Below are 21,509 nucleotides of genomic sequence, written 5' to 3'. Positions count from 1 at the left end.
CACAAAACACTTTTTGGTTTAGTGCAAACTACTCTCATGCCTTTTCCTGCTACATCCTTGATGGTAAAATATTTCCGAACATTGCTTTTTTCTCTCTTGGTACCTTAGAATTATTAGGGCCAGCATTAGATTAGATTTGAGAGGGGGTCTTAGAAGAACCAACCATTTTAATAAATATTAAAATCTAAAATTTATAAAAAAAGTCCATCTAACCTGGTAATTTCGCTTCAGTCCTCGGAGTCTAGTTTGTTGGACTCAGCATTTCAGCTTGAATGCAAAGTTTTTAAGTCTCCTAAATTGTCAACTTCAACTTGAGACACTCAATTAAGCCTCCTTGTTGAAATTAAAATAGTAAATAAAGAGTATGAGAGTAAAGTAGTACGAGAAATTGAGAGTATAAGAATGAGAGATTGTATTTGATTGCTGTTATGATGAAAATTGGTAAGGATTAGAATATTTATAGGGATTAGAAGTAATTGAGTTAACCAAAATATTCTCCCAAACTAGCCATTTTAGTTGTTGAGATGGTTGTTTTGGTCATTTATAAAATTTATTTATCACTTTATTTAAAATGCCCTCTATAAACTAGTTGTTTATAGCTACTAGGGGTATTTTAATCATTTTTTGTATCGCATTTGGTAAAATACACAAATAGCCTCCAAAATAGCTGTTTATACTTAGTGGGGGGATATTTTTGCCATTATACCCCCATGTAGTTGGTTCTAAACATTATATAATGACTAGTTTTGACTAGGCCCTGTGTCGGGCCACAGGCCACAAACGCTTGGTCCAAGCTGGCCCTAGGAGTTGTGTCATTCTCTTGTCATTGTAACTAGCTGGTCGTGTTGGCCCAACTCATTTTACACCTCTACTAGTAGCTGAAATGATCACTTGGTGTCCCTTATAATGTGGAGGTGCAGGATCAAACTTATGCAAGTTCTGATTCTCCATAATAAGGTCAATGGAGCTCATGAGCACCCTCTTCTATTCCTACCCCTTTAATCCCCCTCTAATGTGTAATGTGTACTAACAGAAGAAAATATTTGAAATTTTAGTAGGTGTTCAGCATCAATGCCGTTTTCTCATAAAACAATGCTACATCAGCACCACATCATAAATCTGCTTTTTGGGAAAATGTCTACTACTTGATTAGTCATTTTTCCAAAAAAATGTTTTCTTATACCATGCCTTGGAAATCAGGGAAGGTGTGGTATGAGAAAATGTCATTTTTGGTGTTTTTCCATTTTTTCTATTGTTGCTAGCAACAATATGTTGACATGGCATTGAAAAATGTCTATGTGGCAACAATAGCAATGGTACCAAATAGAAAACATGAGAAAATGTTTTTTTTTTTTGATAAAACAACATGCTTATGCAACACCATTTTCTAAGAAAACACCTCTCAGGAAACGACATTGGTTCCAAACACAGCCTTAGTGAGAGGACTTAGTTGCCTGGCTTATTATTTATACGCCAGTAGTTCAAATGGATTGAAAAATTAAGGGCATGTTTGATAATGTGAATGTTTTTGTTTTCACTTGTTTTCAGAGTTGTCACATCATAAGCAAATGAAAGCAAGCTCTCTAACTTTGTTTTATTTTGGGAGGTGAAAAAAATGTGGTTTTGTTCCCAAGGCTGCATTTGGAAACAATGCAAATGGAGTGTAAATCCCGGTTCAGGGTAAATTTGCACTATGGTTTATTTTTGCTTGTTCTTGGTAGCATTAAATTTATGCATTAACAAATGACAGACCAATGCATATTTACATTGATAATAAGATGTAAAAGTACATCAATATATAAAAAAGAAGTAAATTTGCATTCAAGTGGACTTTTGATAAAAAAAGGCATATGTTTTATTGGAATTCGTGTTTGTATCCATTACAGCTAAAAGTCTGTTTGGTAAGAAGGTAAATTTGTCAGTGCAAAACTAACCCAACATTGCAATTTATATGAACCGCTTTACACTCTACAAATTTGCATTCACAATTATTTGCATCGTTTCCAAACGCAGCCCAAAAAACAAACCATCAAAATTATGTTTTCTAAATAAAAAACAACATTTTTTCTTCAAGCATGAAAACAAAAAATTCATACATATTTCTTGTTTTTGTGTAGCTTGTGTTTTTATTCTAATAAATAAATTGTTTTTAAACCAGATGGTGTTGATTTGTCCTTCAAACTAACAACAAGAAAAATAATTCATGTTGTAGAACGCCCCCTAAAATGAGGATTGGTTCTAAGTTCTTCAATGTGACTTCTAAGTTCTAAAAACAAATCAAAGCCGCCACCTAGTTTTAAAACAAATTGATTCTTAAATAGAAATATGGAGAACATGTTCTTGGTTATATGTGTTTTTTTCAATCTAAAATTGAAACAAAAAAACATGTTCTTGAATTGTCGGTTTGAAAAACATGTTTTTGTTTTAAATTGATGTAGGGTGATTTGGCCCGACCTAGTAATAGGGGGACACGTGGAAACGACCTAACTAGCAGGATTACGGCTTAGTCCGACGCACCAAGTCTGCAACGGATCGAGATCGAATAACCAAACCACCTCAGGGCAAGTTCACCTCGATGCACGATCGCATCAGGACCACCTCGGTCCCAAGGCACTTTGGCATTCGTACCAGGTCGGATCCAAACGGCACTAGCTCGGGTGATACTAACCAACCACTGCATGGCAACCCTGAAGATCTTGCCACCAGATTCCACGCCTCACGAGATCACGCCTCGTAACAACTAACATTATCTCCCCCGTCCGATTCGGGCGGAAGTGATGAATCTTATCAATTGGTAGCGTTATCCCCAATTATCGCAGAAATGGACCTCATCGTGTCGAGGATTCCGGAACCACTCCGCGAAACCTGCAAGGACTCCACTATATAAAGGCTTCACCCCTCGGGGGTGCAAGGTACGTGTAATCTCTGCTCTCTAGCTCTCTTGCATTCTAAGCTATTATCAGCTCGCAACCAAGTACTAACTTAAGCATCGTAGCGACCTCGCCGAGTAAGCAACACCGGGTTCTCTGACTCACTTTTTGCAGATCAACCGAGTCCGTTGTCTATTGGAAACCAGATCACCTCTAGCTGGGAGCAGCTGGATTGCGCTACATCACAAATCATATACAATATCTCTCATCATCTTTCATAAATCAGGAAATATATGTATCGAAACCACCATTTTGATGGTCTCGAAAACATGGAATAATTGTTTTTTGAAACAAAACCAATTTTATAAAAAACAGAGTTCAAGAACATGTTTTTTTATTTATTTGATTTTTTTCGCTGATATGGCAATTTCAAAAACATATGAACACCATAAAAATTCTAAATTATTGAAAATGGAGAAAATGTACTGTTCTAAAGTTCAAGAAAACAATTTTGATATAGTTTTCATTTAGAAAAATCAACATTAATTTTCTCAAAGATCAAGTGAGGAATTTCATATAATTTCTCCTATTGAAATGATAAATCAATAAAGAACTAATGTGAATTCCACACAATTTTCTTTAAACTAGAAAAACATAGAAAATTTTTATGTAGAACATTCTCATATAAAATCAAGATAATAATTTTAAACTGTCAGTTAATATATTGACAAAATATCCCACCTAAGAAAATTATAAAAAACAAGAAATTCTAATGAGATTTTTACCAAAAAAAAATCTTTAGATTCTGGAAAAATCTAGAGCTTGTCACAAAACAAGGTTAGAACTCCAGGCTGTATTTGGTTTGAAAGAAAAGGTAAAGAGAGGAAAGTAAAGATAGGGAAACCTATACAAACCAAACACAGCCTCAAATTAATCACAATCCAAATACCCTTTTATCTAAAGGTAAAGCTCAATCCATGTGAATACTGAAGTTATCTTGTAGTTTAGGTTATATTTAGTATCATTGGTGTTTCTACATGAAATGTTTTGAGTTGATTAATATACAAAGTGGTGAGAAATGTGGTCAGTTGTCACATGATAATTGTGTTGATGAACCCAAAACATATAATACCTAAAGAAAAGAATGTTTTAGGTAGAAAAATATCTCTAAAATTTGTGTTGATCTATCCAAGACATATCGTATACAAACAACGATGGTACCAAACACAACCTTACTTATTATTCACACATCCAGCTTGTCAGGCGTGTAATTGTATTATAATTTTATTTTATTTTTTCAATGAATGAATATAAAAATAGGAGTTTCTTTAAAATATAATTTTTCAAGAAAAAAGGGTAGGGTTGTTTCAGTGTTGAACCTTAGAATAGAAGCGTTGAAAGGGAATATTCCAGTTTATGTTTCGATAAATAAAATTAATAGGGCCAGCTGGATCAAGGAGAAGACTAACAATCAAAGTTGCACTTTTCTTCTCCAACAAAGAAAAAGAAAATGCTAGCCAAGTGCTATAACAGATCAACAAGGAACATAGAATGAATGGATTGGCCTGTGTTACTCACCAATCTGTAAAGCAACCAGTTCCCTTCATTCTGTTCCTCTGATTCCTTCTTGGGAAAGTATTAGCTGTGAGACCAAGATAGAACTGTCAGATTCAAGAATATCCATCCAATCCTCTTGTTTATTTTATATTTTCTAGAATGTGTATAACAATCAAGGTTTTTAAAACAGTCAGGTCAAACTGTTTCTAGGTCGAATAGTCTGGTCAAACTGTATTACAATCAAGTGCTATAATCGAATAAACGGCCCATTCTGACAAAAAAAATAAAAAACGGTCAAAACTGTCGGATGATTCGAACAGTTCAAACTGTTTGACTGCCCGGATCAACGGTTTTCTGACCAAATCAATGATTTTTGGCTAAATAACAGTTATGGGGTAAAACCTGACTGATTCCTAGTTTTTCCGGTCCGACCGTCCGGTTCGGTCCTACTTTTGAAAACCATGATAACAACCACACAGGCACACATCATATTTGTACATTATATCGTGGCATTTAGAGGTGTCAATTGGACAGATTTGGTGCAACCCGATCCAGTCCAATGTGACTCCACTTATAAATGGATTGGACCCAACCCAGTCCAAATCCAATACAAACCAAATCCAATCCAAATCGAATGAAATATCGAAAATTATATAAAAGCACTTTTAGCATTGAAAAAACACTTTTGTAAAAGTACTTTGATAAAAATATTTTCGTAAAAGTGCTTTTACAAAATCACTTTTCGAAAAGTACTTCCATAGACTTATAAAAGTACTTTTGTAGAAGTACTTTCATAAAAGTATTTTTATAAAAGTGCTTCCGTAGAAGTGTTTTTATAAAAATGCTTTCATAAAAGTACTTTTGTCAAAGTGCTTTCGTAAAAGTGATTTTCTAAAAGTACTTCCATAAAAATGCTTTCGTAAAAGTACTTCCGTAAAAGTTTTTTTTGTAAAAATGATTTCATAAAAGTGCTTTCGTGTAAAAGTAGTTTTATAAAAATGCTTTCGTAAAAGTACTTTTATAAGTTCTTTTATTAAAGATTTTATAAAAGTGCTTTTATAAAACTAATTCTGTAAAAGTGTTTTTATAAAAGTACTTATGTAAAAATGCTTTCGTAAAAGTATTTTTATTAAAGTACTTTTGTAAAAATACTTTTCATAAAATTATTTTTATAAAAGTGATTTTATAAAAATGTTTTTATAAAAGTGCTTTTGTAAAATTACTTTCATAAAAGTAATTTTATGTTGTTTTCAGTTTTGATTGATTTCAAATTGGACAAGGATTTGCCATCATGATCAAATTATCAAAAATTTAGTTTAAGTCTAATTCAAATCAATAAGAATACAGACTAATTTATTTTGGATTAGCCCAAACCTGTCGGTTGACACCCTTATGTGGCAATATATACAGGTGACCAATTTATTTTGGATTAGCGCAAACCGGTGATTGACACCCCTACGTGGCAACATATACGGAGGTCAGGTGACATTTGAACATATTCAATGGTGATATTTCAATATAATCAGTGCCACGTGGCATGAGTTCGAATGAAATAATTGGGTTGGCCGGCCGGCCGGCCCCAATCCAGACCCGTTAATGATGACCGGGGATCCCCCTAACGGTTATATGTGGTTGATGAGAACAGCTACGCATAGAATACCCGCCATAGTAATTAGTAAACGTTCAATTTTCGATCTTCGCGCGATAATTCAAATGAAGAATATATACAGTGTGGAGCATGGACCGAGGAGGATGTCGAAACCAGGTGCCATGACCAGCCAACTACCAGTCTTCAAATTTCAAAACCTACCATTCTCTCTTCTAGCATTTTTCTTTTTCTTTTTCTTTTTTTTGTCTTTTCTTTGACGATGAATAGGTATTCCCAGACCCAGATAAAGTTCGACAGCTTTTCTTCTTTCTCTCTCTCTCTCTCTCCGATCAATACAGAAGTTCAATATCGATCTCGACTACTTACTGATCCATTCAAATGGCGAGGACAGGCAACAAGAATATCCAGGCCAAACTGGTGGGTATGTCTTCCCTTTCCGGATTGTATTCCTCTTCTTTAACCTTGATTAGCTTCTTCTCCTTGCTAGTTTCTTGTTGTTTCCAAGATATATCATGACTATTCCCACCCACCAAAGTTTCTGTAATTCTATCTATATTTGCTTCTTTTCTTTTATTTATTTAGGCAAATAGAGTGGTACCAATTGCCCAGTGGACTCATAAGTTATTCTTGTAGACGCATTAATAGTTTTATAATGGCGGGTTCTCAGATTTTCCGGAGTACCGGCTCTCTAGGATGACCCTGTTATTTGCAGAAGCTAAGAAATTCGATATCTATGTGAAGAAGCTGCTTATAGATTAATACGGCAATAGAACGTAGTGGCGCAGCTGTAATTGAAATTCACCCTATTTTTCGGAATTCTTGGCACTTCTCGTGAAATGAAACAATTTAATTTGACCCATTGGTTGTTAAGTAGGTTCAGCTTTTGCTAACTTGTGCTTTGCTTTCTTCAATAACAATTGGATAGATGGTCCTTGTCTTTTGGGGAAACCGTAGCAGTTTGACGGTTTCTGCATCTCCTCATGTACAACTTGTTCAATAATCATTAGCAATTAGCAAATTGTCCCAAGGATTCTGATTTCTCCACACAAAAGAGGAATGGTTAAATAAATTGGTCAAATCATTTTAATTTTTACTTTAGATTACTTCTTTGGAACTTCAATGCCCTATTTCTGTTAATGTTTCAATGTTGCCACAAAAATTTTGTGCCAGTGCCAAATACGGAAATATAGGATGCTGGAGAATGGGGCTTGACCACGTTCTTTATGCTCACATTGATTTGACTCTAAACATGAATCATACTGCAAAACTTTTTACATCTGTGATCAGTTTTTTCATAATTTTTTTACAGGTTCTTCTTGGGGGCATGGGGACTGGAAAGACTAGTTTGGTATTAAGATTTGTCAAGGGCCAGTTTTTTGATTACCAGGTTTATTCTTGGTTTCTTGTATCTTTCACTCCGTTACGTCTTTTCCCTGGTCTTTCCTTTTTCTTATGGTGAACTTTTGACACTAATTGACAATATACAGGAATCAACTATAGGAGCAGCCTTCTTTACTCAGATATTGTCATTAAATGAAGCCACTGTGAAATTTGACATATGGGATACAGCAGGACAAGAACGATATCATAGCCTGGCCCCAATGTACTACCGTGGTGCTGCAGCTGCTATTGTGGTGTATGACATATCAAGTGCAGTAAGCTATTTGTTAATCTTCTAATGACTGTCATTGCTTGTTTAGGCGGTTTTAAAAATATGGATATATAGTTCCATGAACTAGGCAGTTCTGGCTCTATTAAATGCAAACATTGTCAATGCGTAACTTCTTTTACCCATGGAGGTTTAATGAAACTTGTAGGTGTTCAAGACTGCTATCAGTCTTGATCACTAAGAAGTTTCAGATTCGATGAGAAGAGAAAGTGAAGAAGAAGTAGAAGAAAGAGTGGTGAGAGAGCAGTAGAACACAAATTTTGAGGAGAAGAACAGAATGTCAGTATTCTGCCGCCGCCACTTTAATATAATATATATATGATATGCTAGTTACATGAAAGGACATATCTGCCCTTGGTGCTTACATCATAACTGCTAACACATAACAAACAATATAAAACTGAAAAATAAATAGCAACTAGGAATAACAGAATAACAAATTGACCATTGACCACAGCTGTGACTAGATACATTCTACCCTACGGACAGAGTGGGACCACATATGTGGGGCCCACATCAATGTTCTCTACAAAACTCTAATGTTTTCCTCAGAATTTTGTTGACTGCACTTGTAATGAAGGAGAAAATAAAATTCTAAAGATTGATGGAATTCTTTTTTTTTCTTTCAATATTCTTTGTGGTATTCCTGGTGTGCATGTGCAGTTAGGTAATATAATGATGTTTTAATTTATTATAATGCATGTACTTGTGGCATGGTCTTCTTCCCTTTAATCCCTTCCATTCATGAATCCTTGACAAGTAGCAGCACTGTGTATGTACAGTCATCTATGTCTGTGTGTGCAATTGCTCACCTTTGCCTCCTAGGTTTTCTAAAGTTAGCTATGCTTGGAAGTGTTTATTATGTTTATGGGCTGTAATTAGTTGCCATGATCTTTCATGCTCATTTGAAAATGCAATTCATTGTCTGATTTTTTTTCTTCCATCTATATATTCATCTTTTTCTAAGAATTGATTTGACTAATAAAATGTGTGGTGTTTTGGCCTCAGGACTCATTTATTCGGGCCAAGAAATGGGTTCAAGAACTGCAAAGACAAGGTGACTTATTGAAACGATAGATTAATTTTGGATTCCACTCAGTTTCATGTGCCTTGTATGCTTAAACCATTTAAATATATCCTCTCTTATGGTTCATATAGTTTAGATTAAGAAGAAAAAATAGCATGGAAGTTTTAACTTTTCTTTGGAAGTACATCGTGAGATTAAATTTGGATATTCTCTTCTCTTGTCCAGCCATTTCCCTTTCATTTCCCCTAGGATTATAGCTTTTTCTGTTGGGTGACTTGATCATAGCACCAAACCATGTCATTATTAAATTTATACTTACTATAACTAGAAATTGTTACTTATTTGGCTAAATGTTAAGTTTTCTTACCTGATTTGATTAAATGAACTTAAAAGGCCAAAACAGATCAGTTGAACTTTGCTCTTGTATCATAATTTTCTGTAGAAGATCTATTCTCCTCTTTCTCTTATTCATTTTCTGTTCCTTGTCCTATGTTGAACTTTTTCAATGATTTGGAGATTTAAATCTCTTCAGAATCAATGACATGACAGCATTAGAGTAAGAAACTTTTATAATAAATTTTAAGATACCAGATTAGCACTCCTAACTCTGCCAGTGTGAGCTTGTCTTAAGCTGCTGGTCCCAAGCCCAGATAAAGGAGTGTTGTGTCGGGTTGGCAGCCAGCACTAATGCCAAACCCTCATGCATATGGAGATTAGCTCTCCTGGTTTATCTAGATTGAGGGATAAAGTTGGTATCTCAATAATTGAATATAATTGATTTTGCATGTTAAATTATTTTAGGGAATCCAAATTTGGTAATGATGTTAGTGGCAAACAAGGCCGACTTGGAAGATAAGAGAAAGGTGGCTAATGAGGTATGTGCAAAATCCTTCATGGTCTTCTGATTTCCATTTTGTTGCTCAACGTTATTAACTTTTTAACAATTTACTTGTTTATGGAATGATTCAATGATAATGATTTTAGTCTAGGAAGCAAGATTTCTTTGTTTCAAATCCAATACAGGCATTTAGTTGATGCCATAGACCTGGACTTAGAACCTAGTTTCAGTCCCCATTTTCTCAAGCCAAATGTATTGCTACAATTCATTTTATCCAGCTAGCCTGTTGATAAGATCTCTGGCTGGTTATAGCAGAGGGATCAAATCCTTCCTTCAGCTTCTATATTATTTCTGTGGGTCATTATGTTATACCATCTGTCATCACTGCTGCTATACCATCAAATTTTCTTAGCATCAGAAACACCTCATTTGCTTGTCAATCTTATTCTTTCAGAGTGATTAAAATTGTAAATTACTGGCTTTTCTAATTGTTTCTTATCAAGTATAGTTATTGGATCTCTCTATATTATTGCAGGAAGGTGAGCAATACGCCCAAGAAAATGGGCTATTTTTCATAGAAACTTCAGCAAAAACTTCACAAAATGTTAACGAGTTGTTCTATGAAATAGGTAAATTTTCATTTATTTCTCTGTGGATAGCTATGTTCCCTTGCACCCCGGCTGTAGGAATCATTATAATTGCAGGAAATACAAAACACCCATTCAAGTTAGTAAATTCACCAATTATGTCATACTTCTGATCTAGGAGATCTAATCCAAAATAACAGCCCAATTGATGGCTGACTGTCCTATTTCTTTCATTCTTCTGGATGGTCAGAAGGGGAAGTGGATGGCCAAAGTAAATCCATATGGTGAATATTATTCTTATCCAAACATTGTCATCATGGGATAACATTTTTTTCCATAGTTGCTTCGAGTCTTTTCTCAGTTGGTTCTGATGGAAATTGAATGGCTTCATGTTGGTTAAAGTCCCCTGATATTTTGGTCAACCTTGACCAAGAGCATTATATTTTACAGTTTGCAGGAATGTTCTTAGCTTGCTACTAGGTCTTGTGGTGCAGATATGTTGTTGTATGACATTTTCAGCCTGGATTCTAGATTTCCATTTGCCCCTTCTATTTTGTTTTCGTAATAAACTTTTGTTCTAGTTATGTTACAAGATTAAAGGCCTTTTACAGCAAAGCTATTGGCAAAGGCCTGCCCTACACGCCCCAAAGGAATGAATCTACATGATGAAGCACGGGGAAGGGGGAGAAGACGGTTTTGTTGCTCAGCATAATAACATAGCCACCTGGCCAAGATCTTCACTGTGGGTGCGCAGCTATCTCAATTCTTCTTTTACTTCATGGAATGATAAGTCTGTTGGAGTCAATGCATGTTTCTATTGCCAATGCTGGTTTTCTTTTTCTTATTTAAAAATCAATTGCTAATTTTACTGTTCATTTTACCAGGTGATTCTCCAGTGTGGATGATAAATTTATTGACACTTTTACCCAGCACTTAAACCATGTCTTGTAAATACTTGCAGTCTGGACATTACAAGATTCCTTTTAACGGCTTTGCTGTCTCCTTTGAACTGTTTACTGTGCTCGTGTAAGTGAAAGGAGGAGCATGGGAGCCAAAAAGAATAAAATGAATTTTCTACAATTAATGGGATATATTCTAACCAATGAAGCAGACCTTAGTTGTCAACAAAAGTTTCTATTTCAACTTACCAGCAATATAGTTAAGTTGGTATAATAGTGGTTCTGTGATAAGGAATTCCAAATAGTTCAATAAAAAGCACCAACATAATCAACTCCTGGTAAAGCTTGATGGTCAGTCATGTACTTCGACAGATCCTTCAGAAGTGTTTTAAAACCATGAATTTCTAAGTCATGCAATGCCTGCTTAACTCGGTCATCTTTATGAATGAAGAAAATGTATCTTGCCTCCAATAGCTGCATTGAGAGCGTTCTCAGAATTTATACAGGAAAATTATGTAATACAGAACCATTTCCCATTTTGGAGAAAAAGGAATTTTATAGGACCAAAGTCAGATGACTTGTGGATGTGAAAATGTCTTGGAATCCTTGAGCTAGCTCATTTATAGAACACGCAGCCTCTGTCCTGTTAAGAGCCTGTTTGGGAAGGCTTCGGTTTGATTGAATTGCATTGAAGAAGCTAGTGGGACTAGCTTCACCAAAAGTCGATTTATTAGCTCAATTGAAGTGTATTCTGAATTTCTGGAATTTTCACCAAACATAGCTTCTAGGCTGTGTCAACCCTATTAACCCACAAAGCATACATAGCTGTGTCATGGTGGTGGGAAGATTTGGTGGCCTCGCCATGGACAGAAATCAATATTGGCCAACTAGTTTGAAGTTTGAAAGACAAAATGGTCAATTAGAACCTGAAAGGAGTTAGAATTTCCAACCAGAATCCAAGGCTAATACCCATTACCATTTGAGTTTGAGAGACAAGAGTAAATCCCAATTGATGTCATGATCTGGTTTTTTTCAGATTGGCACCCTTCATAGAGAAATTTGCACGACTTTCTCAGATTTGTCTGAAGACTCTAAATGAAAGGACCTGAAATCTGTTTCGGAATATCTCAAACATTTTCTTTAAAAATAAAGTTAGAGGATAAAAACTAAAAAGAAAAGAAAAGGACATTTCCCATAGATCATGGGGGTGTTTGGTAAATGGTATTGGGTTGCTGTTGCATTTTGGGTTTATCAATATAAATTGCTATTTCTACCCAAAACAACAAATTTGATTTTTCTCACATATGTAAATTTTTCTAAGTGAAATGAGGCTCATGATGTGGCAATACATATTTCTCACAAACTTGTATTGACCAACCCAAAATGCTACAGCACTATACCAAACACCTCTCATGTTATCAAGACTACCATCCACCCTAAGCATCAGAAAATACCAAACACCCCTCAGTATATTATTTTGGGTAATCAGAAAATACCCTTCAAGTCATTGAGACAATTGTTTAGTATAAAAAATGTATTCTCCAATGTGGTTCTACTGTACAACGTCCTCAGAATGCTTGACAAGTACCTCAGCTGTTCAAAAATAGCTACAAGGGAAAAAATGACATGTATAAGGAAAAAGTCAATTACTTCCTGTCCTTGACAAACTGTAAGAAAAGAATGAATTCTCGGTAAGAACCTGCAGATCTATTGACTATACATGACTTACAACATTCTTAAGGCAAGCTTTTTATGGGGGTATGAGACTGTGCATTGGACCTTAAGTCCTTGTACATATTGGTACAGGCAAGAGAGAAAACTGACATGGCCCGACAGAGTTCAGGCAAGTGCATCTTAAGATTAACAAATGACTTCTCCCTCACTTGCCTACAATGCTTCTGGTATTGTTCCAACTCATCTTCCAACCTCTTCCGTAGGGTGGCAACCATTAACTGCTTATCTTCCAAAGGATTCTTGTCTACATTATCTGGGTCCATCTCATCAGGAGGTGTCCTTTTTTCCAAGTACTTACGACGTGACGCATCCAAAATCCTCTCTCTGCGTGCAAGCTCCTTGCTGATCTCCTCACATTTGTCCTTCAGTTTAATCTCTTCATCCTGCTGTAATATGATTGTCTCGATACCAGCTGCAAATGCAGTTATTGCAGACCTGGCCACACCATCCGTAACCTTCTCAAGGTGCTCATTCCAGGCTTGCAAAAGGTGATGGATAGGGGGTCTAGAAACCTTGAGTGGAGATGATACCTTCTCCTTCAAACTACTCTCAATAGGGATGAGATTCAATTTCAACCAATTGTTGAGAGCTCGAATGTAATCCTTTTGATTGGCCATTAGCTTCTGGAGTTGTGTGTTCCACTCTTGGACAACATTCCACAGTTGTTTAATACATTCTGAGTGCTGTATGCTTGTCTCCTTGGGAGCTTGGGATATGTCCAGGTTTTTGAGGTCTACGGCAATCTCCATCTGTGTTCTATGATGTACATGCATCAATTCCCACATTTTGGCCATACTGTGATCCAAATATCAGTATTAATTTTGGAATCTACAATCATGTAGTTCTTAATAGTAATGAAAAACAGACCTCTAGGGGGCCCATCTGATATAACAGCTGAAGTTGCTGAATTGAACAATTTCTTGTTGTCTTTTAGTGGACAAAATAGTTAAAAGTACAAATTATTCAAGGATATGATAATCTACTCAATTTCAGCTTTAACCATTAAGGAAACCACAACCTCCTTAGAAGCTTATTCACCAAAAGACAAAGCAATAATATTTTTAGTTCATCCACTTCAGCTGTTATCATGTCACCCCTAAGACAACAAAATCTAGTACACAGGGAGTTAAATGCCATAATTCAAGTGACTCCAATGTATACTACATTGAAATTAATAATGAAAAGAATACAAGACTGTCCACCAAATAGAAAGGAGCCACTACAGGCATTTTCAGACAAATTGAAAGCTGCAGAAAACAACACAATAGAAAACATAAAAAAAAGGGCCATTACCCAATGATGGTCCTAGGTATCTGGGATCTTGGAAGGTCTCTGGATGAAGACCCAACATTTGGCATTCCTTGCGTAAAGTGGCTGCTCTCAGACTACCTATGTTTTCATGCTTGTTAGCCCTAGATTTTACCATTGCACCAAGCACAGTTACTGTGATCAAAGATGTAATCACAGTTAAACTGCATTATGTTATGGAAGCCAAGGAGGAGGATGTGATGCAAAGAGCCATGATTAATAACTTTAACACAGTCAGGCCAACATAGACAGAGAAGCAGAATAACTCTATAAAACATTCTCACTTAAACCACTTGAGACTTGATAATGTGGTTGAAGAGGTTGGTGATGATAATTTGATGCAAATAAGCATGGTTGACCACCTTAGTTGGGTCAGATCAAAACTCAAAAATGACTGAAAAGTGGGAATTATATGAAACCATGCACTCTGCAATGATGAATCAGTGTAAAACACTACAAATATGTGGGCTCTCTGCAGAATGTGCTGCCCTGATAACAAGAATGGCTTGGTGTGATATTTATATATGGTTATAGATGTGACTCTTCTGGCATAGATTGAAATAATTTTTTTCATAAGTAGCATAGGTTGAAATAAATTCTTATACTATTTTATAAATACACATTCATATAAGGTTTCGGAGGATGGAAAATAGGATTTAGGATAGAATGGTCTAGTTGGTAATTGTGAAATAAACTAAAGAAGAGAATAACTACATTAGGTAGGATTGCAGATTGCTTATGTATAGGTCTTCATAGGGTCTAAGAGTTTAGGCATGAGAGAAATTTGCTTCTTCCCCTGAGAGAAATAATATTGGTTAAGTGGGTGAGTAAAGGAAACAAAAATAGGGTAGCGAATAGATTAACTAACTAATATCAAGCCATATGACAGCGGAATTATGGATCAAGACATTGCAATCTTGATATAAGAGTTAGAATGCATAGATCAAGAATAATAAGTATTTCAGATTCCATGAATTCAAGATTGTTGAATGACTGAATTTATTCACTTAGCCATAGGCCTGTATTTTGTGTATCCTATCAAAGAGATGATATGATGGGGTAACTGGCCTACAATTCAGTTTTATTTTTTTCAACCTCAAACTTCTCTTTATTTTCTCTCTTTTTTCTATATTACTTACCTAACTCATTACATGGTATTAGATCAAGGATCAACTATCCTTTCTTGCTTTTTCCCCTATCTTTTTTTCATACCAAGGATCAATGAGTTAGAGTCAGTAGTCAAATGGAAGATTGAAATAGCATGCTTTATTTTATTATAATGGATTTTTTGGAGACTTTTTGTGTTGGGTAGAGATCTTCTTTCTAAATTTTTGAAATCCTAGAGAGTAGAGATGCATTTATCTACAAAGATTCAGTAAGTTCAGATTTGACTGGAAAAGAACATTTTACTTTGAAGCAGTTGAAATTTTTGAACCAAAAATAAATGCATATCCCTGGTTTAGAGAAATGTTGAGATTACTAGAGTGAAATCTCTATATCTATCTTGTTTCTTCCCTGTATCGAGCTTCTTAGCAAAAGGGTATTGGGGTGAGATTAAATATTATTTGTTGGGTTATTTTCTCTATGGAACATCTGTCTGTTGAAAGATTTTTTTTATCAGCAACAGTAAAATCTGGTTTTATTAGTGTAGTAAAAATGAAAGAAAAACTCCTTTATCCCAAACATCAAGGGTGCATTTTTATATTTCTATGTTTTTTAACTTTACATCCAAGTTTCCTGGATTACCAGAAAGAAAATATATTAAGTTTAAATTCAATAAGAAATGAAAGCATTAATTAAGGAAAAACATTTGTTACTCAATAATGGAAGTTCAATCAAATGCACTTCAAAGCTTTTCTGGCTTGTTTCAAGTTACATGCCTATGACCATTCCCCCAAAGTTTCATAGTACTAGGTAAATTTACAGCTTCTCTATATGGAAAGGTCATATTTCTCAAAGGAAAGCAGAAGAATATAACTTCCGACACATACACTTCATATGTTACTATGAGAGAGAGAGAGAACATTGAGCATACTTAAACTGCTGTCAAGTAAACTCAAATAAGGTAGAGATCCTTGATATGCTCAGTACAAAAAAAAAAAAAAAAAGATGTATTCACAAGCAGAAAATTGATATTTACATAAGGAAATAAGAAAAGGTTTATCAGCAATCATCCAGAAAAGCACAAAATATCAGCATCCATATGCAAATCACAGAAAGACTTCGTACTTCAGAAACGAACCATTCTGAGAACTATAAATCAGGTTGTTGCCTAAAATACAAGAAAAGACTCACCTATTTTTCTACAAGTTTACTACATGGCCACTTACCCATCAACAAGAGTAACAAGTTTTGGGTACAACTGTTCATCACGTAAACGTTTTATTTCTGCATCAGTTGAATCCAAGGACTGCATGTCAACAATGTATCTTGTATGCAAGTGACTTACTGCTGCTTTTGCTTTCTCCAGTGTTTCAGGATTGGTGCCACGTTTCTTTTGCTTGTTCAGCAAAGCAACTTTTTTCCGATAATCAAGTTTCATAAGCTCACCAGCCTGTCAAGGATGAACCCGACCCAGTAAGAGCCAGGATGTTGTAATAAATCAAAAGCAGAATTATAAACAAGATTTACACTCCATATATCCGAAATTTCACATTTGTTAAGAACTATATACAGATTTGCACTATTTGTTAAGAATTCAACAGCCTTAGTAGATCAATATAGGCCAATTTCTCAGAACATTGACTAAATATTGAGTTTACAAATTAAAAATCTATTTTAACGGTGTAAGTTGTATACTTTGCCCAAACAAGGTCTATAAGCACTTGTAACCTACACAACAAAAAAGTAATCATGCTAAAATCTCGAACATAATTTCCACTCTAGTAAATTCATGAAACAGTTGAGTTTCAATAAAACACATCTGTAAGAAATTCTACTTTCATCTGTTGCCTTCAGACTTACAGGCGATCAAAGGAACATAAAACAGTTAAATGTTAATTGAAAATTTTATGACAAATGGTATTGCTTATCTGAGAAATAAGAAAAGAGCTAACATTAAGGCTCAGTTTGGAAAGAGTACAAATGCAAATATGTACAGTGCAAATCAAGGTTCAAAGTATCGGAAACGTAAGGTGTATCGGAAAGATAATTTTAAGAGATGTATCGGGATACGCTTTGGATACATGGATACGTACGAAAAATCAAGATATGCATAAATATGCTAAAAATCTTAAATAAATCCTAAAAGATATATTAATAACAATAGTTACAAGTTTTAGATGATTGTAAATAAGTTATTTAAAAGTAAAAAACTGTAATTTAATGGTCTATATAAAATTCAAGATATTGAGACACACTTAGTAACTATTGACAAATGATGGAATAACTAAAGCGTGAAACAACAAAAAAAACTAAAATGTATATCGGTATACATTAGTTTTAAAGCAATCAGAAAAATTTATCTTAATATTTATTAATACATAAATTTTAATAATTAATTATAACATTTATTGATAAGCATACACTAAGAAAAAGAGAAAATTTACTTAAAAATAAAAATGCATAACCAAATAGTAAGCAAATGGGCGTGGCTTAGTGGTGAACCTCTAGTTCTTAAAGCCTAATGTATTGGGTTCAAATCTTGGTATTGTTAATTTGTAGTTTTATACTAACAAAACGAATTTAATGAGAAAGAGGGTTATTAATTAACAAAATTAATGAGAAGAGAGTTCCAATTAGGCGCTAAAACTGAAATTCAAATTTAAAATAATGCATTAATTATAGGAGTAATTAACTACTTAATGAGAGAGAAATTCATTTAAATATAGGAGTAAATATATAATTAATGAGAAGTAATTCGGCCTTAAATATAATTTAATGAAATTAATGAGAGAGAAGGGGACTTGTATATCAGACTGTTTCAGAACCGTATCGACCGATACAGGGCCTGAAACGGTCCGATACAGATCGATACATACGAAAAGGAACACTACAGATAATTTCTATGCATTTTGTGTATCAGACTTGTACTGGAACGATACGTATTGGCTGATACGGTCCGATACGTTGCGAAATTTTGAACCTTGGTGCAAATACGTACAAAATAATACAAAATTTAAGGTTTTGCACTCTACATATTTGCATTTGTACTCCTTCCAAACTGAGCCTTAAAGAACAGAAAGATCAACATCAATTTAGGGTCCATTGCAACCTAACATGAAAAAATCCTAGATAATAATGGGATCTCTGGCCCACAATGCTTAACACAGTTGTGCAAAGAACTTGAAAGAAGTAGAAAAGTAAGGGATGATAAAACCAAATTAAGTGACAACAAACCTTTACTTCATCATAAAGCTTCTTCTCCCATGCAAGCAACTTATCCAACACAGATGCATGAGTTTCATTATCATCAAAATCTAATTCATCTTTCTCATCATCAGCATTAGCCAAACCTTTGAAGGACCTATTCCACGTAATAGCACGCATGACCCTTTTAGAATGATCAATGTGTCCTGCAAATGGGAGCAAGGTAATTAAACATAAAGAAGAAAATTAACAGCATATATATATCACTCATTGGTAAATAAATTTTAAGAAAAACAATATAAGACTAAAGAATCATTGGGAATAAAGATCAAAAGATGTAGTGATGGACATTGAGTATCTACCTTTTCCAAATTTTTTGTAATGACTGATATAGCATTATTTTCCATTTACAGATAATGTACAAGTGTACAGTTTGTATATGTTGTATACTTGTACAGGAGTCGCATGAAAAGGACTGTGCAGGCCTTGTATATGGGATAGAGTCCCTGGCTCCCACCTTTATTGTCATATAATACAATACAAATACCTCAGTTTATCCACAAAAAGAAGGCTAAAGAATCAGTTCAAGTTTTGTTTGGTGTTGTGTTTTATTTTCCTTTCACTTAATTTTCTTTTTCTTTTTGGATAACTCCATTTGTGGGGGGTCCATACTGCACAACAGACACCCACGTCCAAATCCAACACTCTTGCTTGTCCACCAAGGAATGAAGTAAACCAGATATTTTTCCTAAACCACAAGTTAGTGCAAATTTCCATTTGTCTCTCCACTTAAAAATTGTTTTGCATTCTCATAATTCTCGTTCCTTACATTTGATAGTTGATACTCTTTTCTCAATAATCATTATACCAATTGCGAAAATATCAGAAATTCAAATACATAACCAACTTGGAGATTCACCTATGTAAGACTCTAAGTCCTGAAATTTTAATTTTAGAGATCATAGAAATACAGCATGAATGCATAACATAGAGGAGAAGAAACATAGCAACACACAATATAAGTAGATCAACACATAAATACAACTTCAATGCAGTTATTATGGAAAAGAAAAGATGATTTGAATCCAAATACCTCGATTATCAGCAAAATTAGAGTGGTAATGGAACCGATTGGCTTCCAACATGGTAGACACTTCCCTAGCACTCTCCGACGCCTTGAGGAAGTGGTCGTCAATCTTGGACAATATCTGAAACAGATTCATATTTGGCACCTTGCTTACTTTCTTAGCCTCCGAAGATGCAGCATGCGAACGAACCACCTGCTTTTGCTGCTTCTCTGGCTTCACGGGCGTCTCAATCACCTTCTCCGGCGTCTGAGGCTCAACCTTACTCTCAGTGTCACCATCAGCAACAACATTTTCCTTCTTACTAGACCTATTATCATGCCCGTCGCCGTCACCTTCCTTCTTCTCGGGACTGATCTCCTCCACTTCACTCAAGGACGGTGCAGGAATTTCGACCGAAAAGAAATAATCCCAGGTGGAGTTCTCGGACTCTTGTGGAGCTGGCACAGAGTTGTCAGGCGGTGGAGCGCGAGGTGGCGATCGAGGTGGTGGTGGCGGCGACCGTGGACGTGGTGGGACTGCCGTTTCGGAAGTTCTTGCGGCACTGCGGCTGCCACGACGGATAAGGTTGATCTCTTCTTCCACTTCAGCTTCGTCTTCTTCTTGTATGGGGTCGGCCGGTTTGGGGTCGACCCTGGGAATAGAGAATTCAGGCATGGTGGCAGCACGCAGAAGAGGGGCCGGAGGATTGAAATCGGGGAGAGGGGGAGGTGGAGGGAGAGTTTCCATGGGAGGTTGGATGACGGGCTGATGGGGTCGGGGATCTTGGACTTGGCACTGGGCGTAGTCAGTGAGAGCGCCGCCGGTGCTCTTAAGGGACACGGAGTAGGCAACATGAGCGGCAGCGAAGGCGTTGCGTTTGGAGACAGCTTCTCTCATGAACTGTTTCCTCTCTTTGCATCGGATAACAGCTTCTTCGGTCTCGATTCTTGATTGCGTGCAGCCCATAATTAGTCCTGTAGCTTCCGGTTCTCAGCTTCGGAGGATTTGGGCATTTAAAGAAGTTAATTTTGCTTTTGGTTTCTGAGGTAAAGGAGGAGGGTGGTGGAGGGATTGAATTCCGAAGAAGAACAGAGAAGGGTGACCTTGCCCTGTTTGCAATTCGAAGAAGAAAAGAAAAGGAGGAAAACAGAGATGACGAAATTTTCGGCTATCAGCCCAGAACGATGAGGCAACAGACGATCAGAACCGGGATTTCAATTCAAACCAACTTCTGAAATCTTAATTCTCATATTCTGAAATAAAAAACGAGAGCCCCCAGAATACTTGACGAAGAAGGCAGAGAGACGTTTCAAATTCAACGTTCATAGCTTTCGGAGGAGAAGATAGAAACAAACAAATGAAGACGGCAGGAAACGAGCAGGTTCGGGGTTCCTACCTGATTGGCTGCTAACTTCAGCAACTCACAAAAGAAGATGCTATGTACAACTCGTTCCATTATAGCTACGACGAGAGCAGGCATCGTAACCACCCATAAAAATCGCCCAGGTGGACCGATTCTGGGTCCAAGTAAATCTTATTGGTGGGTCCACACTGCTGTTTGGCAAATGCCACGCAGACGCCCACTACGCTACTAAAACCCGGTATCATGACAGCTGAGCTGCAGAGTGCAGACAGCTATGTTACCATGAGATGATGTAGTAGACTGTCCTCCGTTAGATAAGAAGCCTAGATGATTAGATCAAACAGATCTTAAAGGTAATATTTCTCTTTGTCGTAGCGGACCCATACGATGGTGATCTCTGAACCTCTGATCTATCTTTCATTAAAAACGAGGCAACACAAAAGAAGGCATATCGCATCGCAGTTAAGATGAGAACGGCCTAGCATAACTCTCTTGAAAACTTGTTGGGCCCTCTGGCCCACGACAGAATAGTATTAATGAGATTTTAATGACCGAGAGTCCAATAGAAGGAAGCCAGCAAACGATCTTTTTTCTTTCCTTATCTAAGAAAGCTTGTGGGCCCACTATCGGTCCTTTGTTTTATAGCGACACTATAAGCCTATTTCCCTATTAG

At 36.0% G+C, this 21,509-nt stretch overlaps 2 protein-coding genes across 7 annotated transcripts; one reads left to right on the top strand and one right to left on the bottom strand.

Annotated features, from left to right (window-relative positions):
• Positions 1-6,191: 6,191 nt before the first annotated feature.
• Positions 6,192-11,287, top strand: LOC104595216 (ras-related protein RHN1-like). 5 transcript variants are annotated; one of them, XM_010255834.3, is made up of 8 exons: positions 6,196-6,457; positions 7,346-7,423; positions 7,524-7,691; positions 8,714-8,762; positions 9,534-9,607; positions 10,106-10,199; positions 10,769-10,899; positions 11,042-11,287. In XM_010255834.3, exons 1-7 carry the CDS (start codon positions 6,296-6,298, stop codon positions 10,867-10,869), a joined length of 726 nt encoding a protein of 241 aa, XP_010254136.1. In that variant the 5' UTR covers positions 6,196-6,295; the 3' UTR covers positions 10,870-10,899; positions 11,042-11,287. The 5 variants fall into 5 exon arrangements, with proteins under 5 accessions (XP_088754913.1, XP_010254136.1, XP_010254135.1 ...); XM_010255833.3 differs by having other exon boundaries at positions 6,201-6,457; positions 10,769-10,903; XM_010255835.3 differs by having other exon boundaries at positions 6,287-6,453; positions 10,769-10,903.
• A 1,220-nt stretch (positions 11,288-12,507) lies between these two features.
• On the bottom strand, positions 12,508-20,837 carry LOC104595215 (protein ALTERED PHOSPHATE STARVATION RESPONSE 1-like). Of its 2 annotated transcripts, XM_088898786.1 has the most exons (5): positions 19,500-20,837; positions 18,437-18,612; positions 16,429-16,652; positions 12,786-13,585; positions 12,508-12,663 (listed from the first exon to the last, which is right to left on the bottom strand). In XM_088898786.1, exons 1-4 carry the CDS (start codon positions 20,437-20,439, stop codon positions 12,793-12,795), a joined length of 2,133 nt encoding a protein of 710 aa, XP_088754912.1. In that variant the 5' UTR covers positions 20,440-20,837; the 3' UTR covers positions 12,508-12,663; positions 12,786-12,792. The 2 variants fall into 2 exon arrangements, with proteins under 2 accessions (XP_088754912.1, XP_010254134.1); XM_010255832.3 differs by having other exon boundaries at positions 12,508-13,585; positions 19,500-20,836.
• Between the last annotated feature and the right edge of the window lie 672 nt (positions 20,838-21,509).

This window comes from Nelumbo nucifera, chromosome 2 (assembly GCF_055504915.1).
Source record: "Nelumbo nucifera cultivar China Antique chromosome 2, China Antique-T2T, whole genome shotgun sequence".
NCBI classification, from domain to species: Eukaryota; Viridiplantae; Streptophyta; class Magnoliopsida; order Proteales; family Nelumbonaceae; genus Nelumbo; species Nelumbo nucifera.
The sequence above is the reverse complement of the archived record's forward strand: the minus strand, read 5'-3'. Positions and strand labels throughout refer to the sequence as shown.